General features: G+C 34.5%; 3 protein-coding genes across 4 annotated transcripts; 1 reads left to right on the top strand and 2 right to left on the bottom strand.

Annotated features, from left to right (window-relative positions):
* The first annotated feature begins 3,718 nt into the window (after positions 1-3,718).
* LOC111409378 (probable serine/threonine-protein kinase At1g54610) lies at positions 3,719-6,099 on the top strand. The gene is made up of 5 exons (XM_023039433.1): positions 3,719-4,144; positions 4,351-4,635; positions 4,738-5,055; positions 5,169-5,390; positions 5,587-6,099. Exons 1-5 carry the CDS (start codon positions 3,719-3,721, stop codon positions 5,683-5,685), a joined length of 1,350 nt encoding a protein of 449 aa, XP_022895201.1. The 3' UTR covers positions 5,686-6,099.
* An 83-nt stretch (positions 6,100-6,182) lies between these two features.
* Positions 6,183-9,462, bottom strand: LOC111408764 (phytosulfokine receptor 2). 2 transcript variants are annotated; one of them, XM_023038533.1, is made up of 2 exons: positions 8,056-9,462; positions 6,183-6,757 (listed from the first exon to the last, which is right to left on the bottom strand). In XM_023038533.1, the coding sequence occupies exon 1, from the start codon at positions 9,240-9,242 to the stop codon at positions 8,091-8,093; it is 1,152 nt and encodes a 383-aa protein (XP_022894301.1). In that variant the 5' UTR covers positions 9,243-9,462; the 3' UTR covers positions 6,183-6,757; positions 8,056-8,090. The 2 variants fall into 2 exon arrangements, with proteins under 2 accessions (XP_022894301.1, XP_022894300.1); XM_023038532.1 differs by having other exon boundaries at positions 6,183-6,745.
* A 5,161-nt stretch (positions 9,463-14,623) lies between these two features.
* On the bottom strand, positions 14,624-15,568 carry LOC111409377. Its single transcript, XM_023039432.1, has one exon. The coding sequence runs from the start codon at positions 15,566-15,568 to the stop codon at positions 14,624-14,626; it is 945 nt and encodes a 314-aa protein (XP_022895200.1).
* Between the last annotated feature and the right edge of the window lie 32 nt (positions 15,569-15,600).

Below are 15,600 nucleotides of genomic sequence, written 5' to 3'. Positions count from 1 at the left end.
AAGTATGTACAATTATATGTAATTATGTGTTTGAATTATATGGTTATTATGGAAATATCTTTTATTATGATACATGCGGATTTTAAAGATTGTATAGGTACATTGTGAATTAGAATATGAGGTATGATTTTGAGATCGACCAGAAAAGTACCTGTGATTATATATTTCTTCTAATTCACTGAGAGGCCTTGGCCGTGTTCTATACTACGCTGAGAGGTCTTGGACCGGAGATGAAGGGGTCTCGACCCTGTACATACAGTTCACTGAGGGGCTTTGATCGTGTTCTAGAATTGATTATGAGAGGTCTTTGAGACCGACTTTCGTACACGGAGGGGCTTTGACCGTGTTCTAAAATTGATTATGAGAGGTCTTTGAGATTGACTTTTGTTCACGGAGGGGTCAAAGGCCCGTGGCGAAAGTTCTTAACTCGAGGGGTAGATTACAGATTTTAGTCAGAGAATACATTTTTGGTGGATTTTTCAATACAACTGATGTGATGAGATTATAGCATGGTTATCAGCTTATATTCATATCATGATTTGAGATGATATTTTACCACGTTATGTGAATGTCTCACGTTTTAGCTATAATTATATGATGTTATCTTGCAAGTTATCAATGATATAAACTCGATTTTCGATAAAAATGTAAAAATGAAAAAGTATGATTATTTTCGAACTTCTTCAGTCACTGAACTATCAACTCATATATTTTTCCGTGATTTTCCTACAAGTGGAAATCGATTCTTTTTAGCTGGAAGAGTCTAATGATTTCGGAATGAGAGCCACACGACATGTTGAATGTTATAACTCATTTTAATGAAGCACAAAGTAAATAATTTGGGCCCATCGCATTATGTCTTACACAAGCATTTGATTTTGTTGCATTTTTTTATTAACTCATAGTCAGCCCCTGATAGATTTAACATCTAGTCAGCATCTATTATTGGCGCACGTCACGTTTCAAGTCCATTAGGGTGATTCGGGACGGGTCGTGTCAGATCATCGGTCACAAATAAAAAAATTTAATTAGTCACGGATTAATTTTAGTCACAACTTAATAAATTATTGATCACAACTTATTTTTCGATCACAAATCAAAAATTTTATATGTAACATTATTTTTCGGTTTTAAATTAAAATTTTATAGGTCACAGATTATTCATTAGTCACAGAATCAAAACTTTTATTGATCACAACTCATTTGATTATTGCAAATTATTAAATTAATTGGTCACAATTAATTTTTTTGTCACAACTTATCAATTTTGAGTCATAATCACAATTTTTAAGTCATATATTACAAATGAACCAATTATTAGTCACAATCAACCAAATAATTAGTCACAAGCATCCAACCCAATTTCATCCCACTTAAGACCACCTCCATGACCTCCATAATCACCATCATTATCACTATTATCGCCCTGCTACCTCCAAAATGTGGAAGCTACCACCACCACCACTTTAACAAACAAAACCAATGCCTCTCCACCATCAACCACTTGTACCACAACTGCACCACTACTACAACTACCTCCAATGCACCACCGTTAATGCAACAGAAAATTTGAAGAGAAAAAATGAACTGCACACCATCACCATCGTCGCACCGTACACCACCACTACCATCATCATCGCACCATATACCACCACCGCCATTGCCACCGCCACCACTACCATCGCCTCAGCCATCATCAACCAAAAAAACCAAAAAACGACCTTCACCACCAATCGAAAAACCACATATCCATAATCAAAACTATAACAACCAATAGTGAACCACAAAAGTAACCAAAATAGTATAAACCATAGTTTCAAAACCACCACCATCGCCTCAGCCATCATCAACCAATAATTACCAACAGAAAACACACCTAAACCCTAAGCAGTTGTATGTCGTCGGCAGCCCAATCACCCCAAAAAAAGTGTCTCTACCGATTCGTTGCAACTGTTTGTCGTCGCAGCGGCCCAAAGAGTGGTTGCAACTATTTTGTCGTCGGAAGGTTGTTGAGAGTAGAGAGGGGGCGACTGAGAGTGAAGAGGGAGATGGGTGAGAAGAGCCACCATCGCCACGCCACCACCAACACTACTAACTTCGTCATCGCAACTGTTTGTCGTCAGTGATGTGCCGTCGAAAGGTTGCTGAGAATAGAAAGGCGACAATTGAGAGTGGAGAGAGAGAGACGGGTGAGAAGAGAGAGAGTGGAGAGGAGGAATGAGATATAATTAATTAGGGTTTGTGATAAAATTTATATTATACTATTTAATATTTAAATATAAAACATAGGATGAGAATAGAAAGGCAATAGTTGAGAGTGGAGAGAGAGACGAGTGAGAAGAGAGAGAGTGGAGAGGAGGAATGAGATATAAATTAATTAGGGTTTATGATAAAATTTGTATTATAATATTTAATATTTAAATATAAAACATCGGATTTTTGAAATGTCAAACTTTCAACATGATTTTAGAATATTAAATATTTAAAGTATGGCTTGGTGTAATTTTCACGTTCTCTTTTTTTAATTAAATGGGCTTGCACCCCGTGCAAGGACCATCTCTAGACGAGCACATGCTTTTATACTATTTTTACAAATACTTGTAGCATAATTCATGTTTAAAATTTTATTATAAATGATGAGTTTAGAGAAAAAAACGAGTCAATTACTTACACATCCTAAATATTAGTGAAGGAAAAAGAATTCCACAATCCATTATATGTGTATGCACGAGCCAGCATTTTACGCGCGCATTTGAAAACCAACTGCTGAACATTTGGCCATTGTGACTAACTAGGGTCTACACCTTCATTCACTTGCAATAAGGAATTCATTCTATGCACATGGGTTTAGAACCTAGCTTTGCCAATTGTTTTGGAATTCGTGGTTCCATCTGAAAATGTTAACGTATTTTTCAATCCCCTTATAAAATATTATTTAGACCCGTTTGATTCCGCCAAACAAATTAATAAAAATTTAATTGAAGTCGACAATTAACTTTAATCACACATTTCATGTAATCTACAATTTTTTATCAACTTTTTAAACATGTTTCATAAATTTTTAAAATAGTCTATTAAATTTTGATTTTTATCTAAATCAAATGGGGCTTAATATTTATCCAGGGTTAGTTGAGTGAGATTTTGTTTGAACGTTTCCAACATTTTTGTACCTCAACTAGTATATTTTCAATTGTTTTAGCATATTCCCAGAATTTCGGACAGACAATACCCTAATTTGCATTACACATATGTAGCAGGCTAGCTTTCTTGTAGTTTCATTCTTTTTGTAGGTTGTATGAAGAAGAAACAAGAAGAAGAAGACGAAGATCATGAGGGAAAAAAATGATCGAAAAGCCAATTAGAACAGCCATGTTTAATGATGCATTTTATTTTTTATTTTTTGGTTTAAATTCAACAGAATAAGCTAAGTTTAAGAACTTTCAAATGTCTGAAAATCATTTGAAAAGAACAGATAATAATATTCCAAAAATTCTTGCCGGCCTGCCGGCTATTATTTTCTTGATCTTCGGCCTAAAACACTTGTTATTTCCTCATCTAACACATGTCATATTTTTCTTATTTCTTTTTCTTGTTCAATGATAATATATTGAATGTGTCATACATCAAATGGATTGATACTATCCCTCTATCATTCGAAAACTCAGCATTATTCGAAAAGTTCAAGTTCTTCAACCCGGGATAGCACTTTTTTCGATATATGGGTTGTGCTCAGACGAAGCCGTCCATGGATTCTCCTCCTCGAGGATTAGCCAAGTTGAAGTTGGAAAATGGATATGTTAAAGCGAGAAGATCGACAGGTCAAAGGTTTTCCAATAAGGAACCAGGTCGAGTTTTGAGACCTGAGGCAAGGAATGGAAAAGGAAATTATGTTAGTAATGGGAAGTCAAATTTAGGTAACGAACGGGCTCGAGAAGGGAAGATGACGACGACTATAGATGAAAGTAGAAAGAGTAGTAGTGGTGGTGTGAATGATAATATTACTCGAAAGACTGATCAAATAAAGAAGGCTGGAGAAGATGAGCTTGTGGATGGTTGGCCTAAGTGGTTAACTGATAATATTCCCAAAGAGGTTTTGAGAAATATAGTCTCAAAAAGTGCTGAATCTTATGTGAAGATTGACAAGGTTAGCCTTCTTAGCATGTTCGGTGCAATATTAGGCACAACTAGACAGTACAAAAGAATAAAATTTAACTTTTCTATTCTCTAATATCATCCAGTCTTGTTCAATCGTACCAGTCTAGATTTAGTTCCTGGAAGTCAGATTACAATTTTTATAAATTTCAGATTTTGATTTCTTTTGATAGGCCTGGTAATATTTTGGCATTGTAGGTAGGACAAGGAACATATAGCAATGTATATAAAGCTCGAGATAAGGATACCGGTAAGATTGTTGCTTTGAAGAAAGTCCGTTTTGACACATCAGAACCGGAGAGCGTGAAATTCATGGCCCGAGAAATAATGATCTTACTAAAATTGGATCATCCAAATATTGTTAAGCTCCAAGGATTGGCCACTTCAAGAATGCAGTATAGTCTTTATTTGGTTTTTGATTATATGCAGTCGGATTTAGCCAGAATTCTATCTCGACCAGATGAAAGGCTCACAGAACCGCAGGTCGAAAGTTATCTTTTTTTTTTTTCCAAGTTCATTCAGTTTCATCATTAATTGGAATGTAACACAATTTTGCTTGCTGATTAAAAGCATTGACGCATTCAGGTTAAGTGTTACATGCAACAACTGCTTTCAGGCCTGCAGCATTGCCATGAAAGGGGAATTTTGCACCGAGACATTAAGGGGTCGAATTTACTAATTGATAGAAACGGGATGCTGAAAATCGCGGATTTTGGACTTGCAAATTTTTACAATCCCGAGAAAAAGCGTCCCCTCACTACTCGTGTTGTGACACTCTGGTACAGAGCACCCGAACTACTGTTAGGTGCTACGGATTATGGGGTTGGTATCGATCTTTGGAGCGCTGGATGTCTCATGGCCGAGATGTTTGCTGGGAGGCCGATTATGCCTGGTCGAACGGAGGTAATATCAAGTACTATCCAATCTACTATACCAAACAAAATCTTAGTTCATTTCTTCAAAATATTTCGTCAAGATGGCTTATATTTTAGCATTCGATCCTTTAATGTTTTCAGGTTGAACAAACCCATAAAATTTTCAAACTCTGCGGCACTCCTCCGGATGATTATTACAAAAGACTCAAGCTGTCAACTGCCCTCAAGCCTCCACAGACATTTAAGTCTTGTCTTCGAGAAACGTTCAGGAACTTTCCGGCATCTTCTTTGGGCCTTTTAAGCATTCTTCTCGCTCTCGATCCTGCATTTCGTGGCAGTGCAGCGTCTGCTCTCCGACATGAAGTGAGAAAATCTGAATGCTGAATCCATATTTTATGTTACACTATTATCCTAATACTTACTAAATAACATTCTCTACATGTTTGCGTACTTTGGGACTTCAAGACACATTTAGGAACCTTAAATGCCCAAAACAATTCATATGAAACATCATTTCTAATTTTTCATTCTAGTCTGATGCATAATTTTCTGATTGCAGTTTTTCCATACAAGCCCTTTACCATGTGACATTTCTGGTTTACCTGTAATTTACATCGAGGATGACGACCAAGATCAGACATTTGAAAAGCGAAAGTAAGAATTAAGCTACCTGTACACTTTCTTTGACAGAAATGATGACTGATGAAATTTCTCTTGCTGATATGGAGTTTGTGGGAATTAAAAATAAATAAATAAATATATAAAAAAAAGCTGAAATGTTCCTGAAAATTTCATCCGTCATAATTTATGTCAATTGGGATGTACAAGTAGCAAGGTCCGTGAAACTAAATATCTTTTTCATATTTATCAAAAAAGATTTTGCTAGTATTAATTCTGCGACCCTCCGATAAATATGCTGAAAGGAACACCAGGATATAGCATTGGCCCTTCTATCAAACTAATGACAAGTTTGATAAGGTCGATTAGATAAAACTCGAAAGTGTTAAAGAAACTTATTGTTTGTCTATTATACTATTCAATAGTCTAATACTGATCACTTTTATACAGGCACAGAACTTCTAAATTGAGGCAACGCTCGCGTAGAGAGTGGAGGAAGAAAAATCTTGATGCTGAGAAGCAGAAAGAAGATGTGAATGTTTCCAAACAGGTATATATATCATTTACTTATGAAGAAAGTCGAACAATTTATGCTGAACTAATTAATTGAGTTTAAAACATCAAACCCAGAAAAACTTTTACGACAAGATGAAGTCATTCTTAGATTTTGAGTTGACATTTTCATGAAGTCACTCTCACTCGAGCACGAATGATTAACAATTGTGATCTGTGAATGCAAAATTGTTAGATATTAAGGCCGTTCTTTAGTAGGAAAACCTCAAGAATTCTGAGTACACCCTACCTTGTTATGACTTCACTCAGAGTCAGTAGCCCAAGAATCGGTGAGCATCATTAAAAGATGAAAATCTTATCAAAATCTATTGTGATACCTTTCAGGAGGCACAGACAAGTGCGGATATATCAGTCTTTAGCCTGGAACCGGGGAGCAGCACGACTAACAGTACCTCAAGTGTAAAGCCATCAGAGAAAGAAGGGACCCCGCCCCATTTATCTTCTTCGGTAACTGAATATCATCCTAGTGCTGCCAAGAATATCCAGAACCATCCTCCACTGCCCAATATCAGAAACCGCGCAACCAACTACAACAAAAACTATGATCACATGTATAGATTGGATCAAGTCCAAAGGTCGGTTTCCACCAGAGAATTTCGAAGTGTGGAAAAGAAAAGCCTATTGAAACTACATGCAGTTGATAATTAAGAACTGTGGAACGATTAAACTGAGATATCTTTACGCATTATTCAACTTAATTTTTGCTTTCTTTTTTGCTGCCATGTTTTTCCTTTAATTATTTATATAAAATCATTGTGATTCAACAGATAATGCCAAGATTGATAATTAAGTACTGACCATGATTGAATACTTTCTTAATGTACAAATTAAAAATACATTACTATTCTTTTCTTGCATATTGCATACTTTTTCTTTGTCAAAGCACCAGAATACTCGATCTATTTCAGTGCCACAGGCTGCATTCAAGTGCATTGTCAAACAGGAAACAAAGAATACATGTTAAGCTGAGAACTCAAATTTAATTATTTGAAAAATAAGTTCTTCAAACAAGTAATCCAGCATAAAATGAAAGCTTTAACTTCACCTTCTCTGGTAAACATGTTATATGCAGCAATCCTCTTTTTTCTTTTCGTTTCTGGATCATTTGATGCCACGAAAATTAAGTTTGGTGAACTTTTTGGTTCTCGACTTTTTAGAAATATTGTAAAGCTAGTCATTTTGACTTCTGTAGTCAATTCGTGTCCAAATATGCTATCGTCTCGATAAAATCTTGTTGGCCAGTCACTACAATTATGAAGTGTCAAAATTTCAGTGAACATCACTACAATCCTTGAGGTGTCGACTCTATAATTTTGAGGTATTTTGACACCTCAAAATTATAGTGAAATGTCAAGATTTTATTGCAAAAGAGCAAAATTGGGCAACAGAGCTAGACTTAGTTGGTTCATTCTTGGTAGCGCTTATTCCTTTGTCTAAACTTAATAAACTTTTCATCTAAAAATCCTTCTGATTTAAATTCAACTCATATGCTATTTGATTTTCTGGAAGGAAGCTTGAAAGTTCTGATTTTCTATTGAATTTACTTGTAATGGTTAAGAATCAATAAAGGCTTTTGATATTGGTTTCATTTTTTATCAACTCTTATCTATTTTATGTTCAAATTCCCAATATTCAGTATCCGCGATAAAGATACCCTGTTTCCCACACAAATAAATAACCAACCGTTGTTTCCAAAATAGTGTACAAATACAGCAAGTGGAACAAAGCAGACAGTGTTCATACTATAATTCAAGAAATTGCACTACACACCTCCAACGTTATCAAAATAGTAGCAGCTACATGGTATGCAGTTAAAGTATTACGCTTTTGCGATTACCTTAATAACTTGCATATGATTAACCACCTCGACATTCAGTTCGACGCCAAAATCTTATCCAAATCCTTGCCAACTTCTTTCATAGTAGGCCTAAACTTGAAATTCTCATTAGTACATTTTAAACCAATTTGGAAAATCTCCTTTACCGTGCTTTCCTTTAGTCCATCTTTTGAAATGCTAGCATCCACCATTTCCATATATAGATCTTGCTTGGCCATCTTATTTATCCACTCCATCAACCGAACTTCTTTTCCATCCTCTCCTGGAAACGGAAAACTAGGCCGCCTCCCCGTGATAATTTCCAACATTAGTACGCCAAAGCTATAGACATCTCCCATCACGGTCGCAATTGTGCCGTGGAAGTACTCCGGCGGCATGTACCCCATCGTTCCGGCTACTTGAGTGGAAACGTGAGAGTGGGACTGCTCGATACGCCTAGCCAATCCGAAATCGGCAATATGTGCCTCGAAATTCTCGTCCAATAAAACATTGCTGGCCTTAATGTCTCTGTGAATTATTGGTGTATCCGAAATGTGCATAAAAGCAAGCCCCTCGGCCACTCCCCTAATGATTTTGATTCTCGTATCCCAAGATAAAGGCAACCTTGTTTCAACATCATAGCCGTCGTCCGCCGACGATGATGACGAGTCGTAAAGCCATTGGTCGAGATTCCCCTTCTCAATAAACTCGTAAATCAAGACCCGATCCTTACCCGTTGCACAGTATCCGAGTATCTTAACTATATTCGGGTGAAGGATCTTTCCTAAAGTTTCCATTTCGGCCCGAAACTCCCTGTAGCCCTGAAAAGCATCCGCGTCCAGTTTTTTAACGGCAACGACCGTGCCGGAGTTGAGTCGGGCCTTGTACACGAGGCCGAAGCTACCGTCCCCAATGATAAGATCCGGCGAGAAGTTACGTGTCGCGTGGATGAGTTCCTGCATGGATATCCGGTTTAAATCCGGGTCAAAAGTCGCGCTTTCACTTACTGATGTTGAGGAGAGCTCTGTTTTGGGAACTGTTATGCTCCTTGTTTGGCCCCGATTACGGGTACGGTCCCGGGAAATAGAGCTGTCAACACGGTGTCGGTTTGAGCCGCTTTTACAAATTACCAAGATAATGAATAGAATTAAAGTCACCAAAAAGAAACTGGCCATGGCGGCTAAAACTGCTTGAAGGTGTTCGTCCATTTCTTTACATACAGATTATAGAGATAAAACTACAGATTTAATTTATGGGTAATGAAATTGAGAGGGTTTCGTGGGTAATGAAAATTTAGGTGTTGAATGAGAAGAGAGAATAAGAGAACCACCACCATCAACGGTGGGTGAATGATCAATGATGAAGACTTGATTTCTCGTCTGCAGTGTAGACCGAGGTGCCAAGTCAACGGATTTGCCGATTTGGCCGTATGGCTGAAACTTTTTGCCTTTTTTTTTTTCCTCGATTATTACTGTATGCATTGTGTCCCGTGGTAACACGTTATTGAGCCCTTGTTTGAGTTCCATTTATTTGAAAATTCATTTTCAATCACATATTTTTTAATAAAATAATATTACACATAAATTTTAATTTTTAACAGCATATTCTTCATTAATTTATTATTCAAAATAAATTCTTTACCCCCAAAACGAGAATCAAACGGGGTTGAATAATTTAAAAAAAAAAACAATTTTCTCATAAATCAAATCATGTCAACTTGGATGTGTGCACTTTATAAACTAGTCACTATCACGTACGTTGCACGAATTTTGTATTTATCCTATTTTTATTAGCGTATGAATTTTAGTTTTTGGGAAGGTTTTTGAAACGATATCTAAAAATATTTTTCATGATATAAGAAAATAATTACAAATAATTTTTACAATTGCAACAATATTGTGCTTTCTAAAAAAAAATATGCTTGTATATTTCATATTTGAATAAGAAATATACAAACTATTTTATCTGTATTTTTTGATAATGTTGATATGATTGAGATGAATGTAAAGATTATATTTCTAATTCAATATTGAAAAATTGAAGATTGAGCACAAACTTATAAATCAACTTGCATATTCATATGCATTTATAGTTTGTCTTTCATATATTTTAATATTTATTTTATACTTATGTCGAAAAGATAAACATTTGGAATTTTTTCTGACATTCAGTTTGGAAAGTGAATGTACGGTGCTCTGCATTCTCGATATTTGTAAGTACAAAAATGAGTATATACGGTAAGTTGCAAATATGATAGGTAGCATATATACGGTAAGCTGCAAATATGTTAGGCAGCATATGCGATAAGCTGTAAATACGGTAAGTTGCCTGCAAATACAGTAAGTAGGCTGCAAACGGTGCCAATCGTATTTACGTATACCATATCTGCAGCAATCAGTATTTATAGCTTACCGTAGTTACAGCATATTGTATTTGCATTATACCGTATTTGCAACATATCGTATATGCAACATACCGTATTTACAACATACCATATTTGCATCATACCGTATTACAGTATACCGTATTTGCAACATCTCGCATTTGTATCATACCGTATTTACTGCACATATTGTTTTTAATACGGCAGATATTGGTTTTTGTAATTCAATATTGTTTCCTTTTTCATAATTGTATTTTCGGGGATTTAAAAAAAAAGTGGTTATGAAATTGCTAATTTTTAAATGTGTTTTTTTGTTGAAGATAAAATTGATTTTTTATGCTATTTGAAAAAAAAAATTATTGTAATTTTATTAGCATAATAAGAAAATTTATTATGATTATTTAAAAAAATTTTAACACCACACAATAAATCCATATTTTAACCTGGTGATTGCAAAAGTATTTTATGTGTCAATAATGTATCTCTCATTCGAAGTTTCATCGTAAAAGTTCAATAGTATATAAGAATTGGTGCTCCTTTTTGTAAGTTATCGAAAGAGTTGTAAGGGTTTTGATTGCACCATAAGTCAATCAATATAGATCATTGGTTTGGATCGAAACTTCATAATTATATCGTTTGTACACTCTCTTCTCTTTACTTATCATTATTTTATTTATGTTTATTATTTGATTGATCTCTTTGTTCTTAACTTGTATGATAAAAGATTAATTTTCGAAAAAGTTTCAAAAACCAATTCACCCCTTCTTAATTAGTCATTCTTGTACTATCATTATTGTGGGCATTTGGGACATGTGAAGACTTCATGGACAGAGACCGATCCTATGGAATGTGTAAGGCTTGCAATTTCTTTGATTGAACCGATACGGCACCGAATGATGGGTACAAGATAATAGTAAATGGGTTGATACGATTGAAGAATAAACTTAAAGAAGAAAACCATAAAACCTCTATCTCAATTAGCAATTTTTTTATAAAAGAAGACATGAAATAAATAAATGAATGGAGAATAGAATCATTTACCACTGGTGAATGCACAAGTCAAGCCACCATAAAAGCAAGAAGTGGTGAACAATTCCAGCAAACAATAATTCAACGGATGCTTTAGGAGTGCCCACATGAAGGAGTGTCGACCCAAATCGCAGAAGGATGAAGAAAAGGCGGTGTAGTTATTTTTTGATTATCTCGACGGTTTTCTTTCGCCTCCATCAAGTCAGAAGAAGAGCATAGGAATGATCGTAGGAGTGAAAAAATGGAACGATATGGTATTAGCAGAAACCAATAAAAAAAAGGTACAAAAAATGATGTTATTTTCTTCTCTTGTACAGTATTTTCGGATTAATTTACTGTTCCATCTACAGTAACATCTTATTCCCCTTTTTATAAGAAGTTAGATAACTCAACCCTTTTCTTTTCTTTTCTTTTCTTTTTCTTTTTTTTTTTCAAGTGAACAATTTTTACATATCATTTTTGATCTATGTACCGAACAATTGTTTTCTTTAATATGATCCATATATTTTTAATCGATAAGTCCCTTGTAAAATCAAGATTTCGTGGTGCCTTCAAATCCCACTCGATTAATGTTGCGCGCAATAATAAATATATAATATCGACAAAATGAAACTGGAACAAGAGAGATTTAAATAGACTTGTAAACTTAAGCCTATGTTTAGATATACATTTATTTATAAATCGTATATAAATTCAACCAAAGTCAAATAATAATGCTAATCACACGTTCATAATTATTATTCTTCATTATCCATACATTTCATAGAGCTCACTAGTGTTTCTCTTTACAAACTATTTATAAATTTGCTAACTGAATGCCAAATTAACACAGTATTATAGTTCATTTAGCCCTTGTTTGATGAGAATAAAAAACTAATTTTTAGTAAATTTTGATAAAAAAAAATTTAAAATGTTAAGTTGAAAAGTTGTGGGTCCTTGGCCAAGGTAAAAGTTAATTGTTGATTTGAATAATACTCCTTGACCAAGGTAAATGACAGGATAGGTTGGGTGTTGGGATTTTTTTTTTTTTAACGATCCAATTATGTATTAACACGTAATCATTCTGTCATTGCGTCAATCATTGACTTTGTCGCTGTAGCAAGATTGTTGTTGATTTTGACTTACACTAAAATCTAGATTAAAATATTTACCAAACTGAAGTTTTATGAAGTATCATTGATTTGACAAATTTATAAAGATGAATAGTGATATGGCCCCTGTTTGGCACCTGTTATTCCTCATATCAATGAGAGGAATAATTATTTTTTTTGGAATGATGTTATTTGTACATAATGGAGCTACATAATAATTTTACATACAGATGTCAAAAAAGGGTTGGAAAGTTTTCTATTTGGTTGACGAAAAACACCGACTTAATCTTTTCTTATCGCATCATCAATATGTAAATCATCATGTAAATTATTATATACATATATCCATAGTTATCAAACTCGACCCGGACATCGACCCGGACAATGCAGTGGGTCAATGGGTCAGTGGTTTAACCGGTGACCCGGCGTTTCAACCGGTGGGTCAATTCCTATTAAAAATATTATTGCCTATTTCCATTGAATAAATTTTTTTTTTCCCATTTTCTACTAATACCTAAATTAACCTCATATTATTTTGTTAATTAAATATCTATTTGTATTCCAATTTCACAAATTGTGGATCATATATAGTCAAATATGGACTTTAAACAATAAAAACTAAAATCAATGATTAAAAAAAAAAAAACTACTTCATATGGCAAGGTTTAACAAGATAGCTTCATATGCTTTAAAAATATTCTTGCAAAAGTAAAACCATCAACTAAAAGTTAAACGTGGATAAAGAACATGTTAACAAAATAAATTATTTGAAGTTAGTCAATATTTTCTCAATTAAGAAGAGTTAGAGCGCATCCATGTTGGGGTCTTGGACATAAATTCTTCAATTCCTTCGCCTTGCACCAATGATGGAGTCTCAGTCATACTAAAATCCTCATTTTCGTTGTTTGTATCATTTCCATTGTCGTCATTTCCATCACAATCAAGATCAAGATCATCAAAATGTAATTCATCTGAAAATAGTTTTAAATTTCAACGTTACATCATATATACTTTAATAAAAAGACAAAAAAAAGTAATAGCATCAATCAAACAATTACCATCGTTTTTATCATTTTGTATAGAGCGTGCACTCAAATCACGACGAAATGTCTCCAACTCATCATCTACCATATTCGGTGGCTCCTCCTCTAATACCCAATTGCCATAAACGCCAAACCGTTCGAAGTCGATAGGATCATAATTTCGACTTTTGAAATAATTCCTAAACTAAGTTTATTATCCAATTTATAATTAATCAAAATATAATTCTAGTAAAAGGAAGCAAAATCTTAAAATGAAAAAAAAAAAACACGGAAGGATGAAATGATTTATTTAAATAACATTACCGTTGTTGCAATCGTAAATTGTAGTGCACATAAACAAGATCATTAAGTCTTCGGTGCTCAAGTCTATTTCTCTTTTTAGAATGAATATGTTCAAACATACTCCAATTTCTCTCACAACCTGACGAACTACATGTTTGACTTAGTACTCGAATTGCAAGTGTTTGTAGATTTGGTACACTACTACCATAACACATCCACCATTCATCTGTCCCAAAACAAAAAGAAAATAAAATAGACATATGTTACATAAACTAAAATTTGAATTATATAACATAACAAAGTACATAACATGAGAATAAAAATTTATCAGGACCCATTTTATGACGATCTGCTAGTGCTGATAAACGTCCAAAGTCACCATGTGCTTGCCTAAATAATCTCATTTCACAGGTCAATTTGCTTCTTAAATCAGGTTGACCATAAGCATATCTCTCGATTACATCTAAAAGTCCTGATATAGTTTGTTTATGATTTTCCATATCAGGATTATTGTATTGGAAAGAAGGGTTCAACCAATAGCCAGCGGCATGAAGATTTTTACGCAATTGACTATCCCATCGATTCTGAATAATTTGCAAATAAGAAGCCACTCTATTCTTCATTCTTTGAAATCTGCGCTCCATCTCACTTTTTGCCACATGAATAGCTTCATACAAGTAGCCCATCGAAGGCTTTTCATCACTATCAACAATCCTTAGAACACGAACGAGAGGCTCAGTAAGTTGCACAATAGTAGAGCACTATTTCCAAAACATAGAATCAAGTACTTCATCAACAAATCGTTTTCCTTTACTTTCCTTTGCATATGCTGATAAAGCCCATTCTCTAGATGTCACCATTGCTCTTAATGGATCCTTTTGAGCCAATATGCTTTGTAGAGCAATAAAGTTAGTAGCAAAACGAGTAGGAGCGGGTCGGAGTATTTCCTTTCTTCCAGTAAACTTCCTCATCAAATGCAATGGGTAGCAATGGTTGTATATGTATTTTGTTATTTTTGATGCTTGAGATACGACATTACTAACTTCATCAAGCTTACCAATATCATGAAACATTAGATTAATGCAATGAGCTGCACATGGAGACCAAAATAATGTTTGAAACTCTCGCTCCAATAACCTACCAGCGGCAACATAGTTTGCAGCATTGTCCGTCACCATATGGACCACATATTCTGAACCTACAAATAACACAACATCTCGAAATAACTTGTATAACATGTCAGCACTTTTTGATTCATCTGAAGCATCTACTGATTTTAAGAATACTGATCCTTTTGGACAATAAACTAAAAAGTTAATAAGAGTTCTTTTACATTGATCTGTCCAACCATCAGCCATAATTGTGCAACCAGTCATTTTCCACGTTGAACGATAGCTTTCAACATACTTCTGAACCTCCTCAACATTTTTAGCCAATAAATAACCACGAAGACTATGAAAGTTCGATCCTTTATAGCCAGGGCTCATACTAGCTATGACATCTATACTTTGTTGATAATACACAGAATTTACAGCATTAAAAGGAATACACGAATCAATCATCCACTTGGATATAGTGAGGTCACATTTCTCTATAGCTTCTTTGCTTTGAAGAACACTTTTGATAGTAGGTTGGTTACCAGGTCCTGTTCTTGGCATGAAGTAAGAACCAATTCCTTTTTGTTCTTTCAAATGTTTAGCTCCCATTCCTTTTCCTTGACTTTTCTCAATAGTTGTAT

This window comes from Olea europaea, chromosome 14 (genome assembly GCF_002742605.1).
Source record: "Olea europaea var. sylvestris chromosome 14, O_europaea_v1, whole genome shotgun sequence".
In the NCBI taxonomy this organism is placed as follows: Eukaryota; Viridiplantae; Streptophyta; class Magnoliopsida; order Lamiales; family Oleaceae; genus Olea; species Olea europaea.
This window is presented reverse-complemented; position numbering and strand designations above follow the sequence as displayed.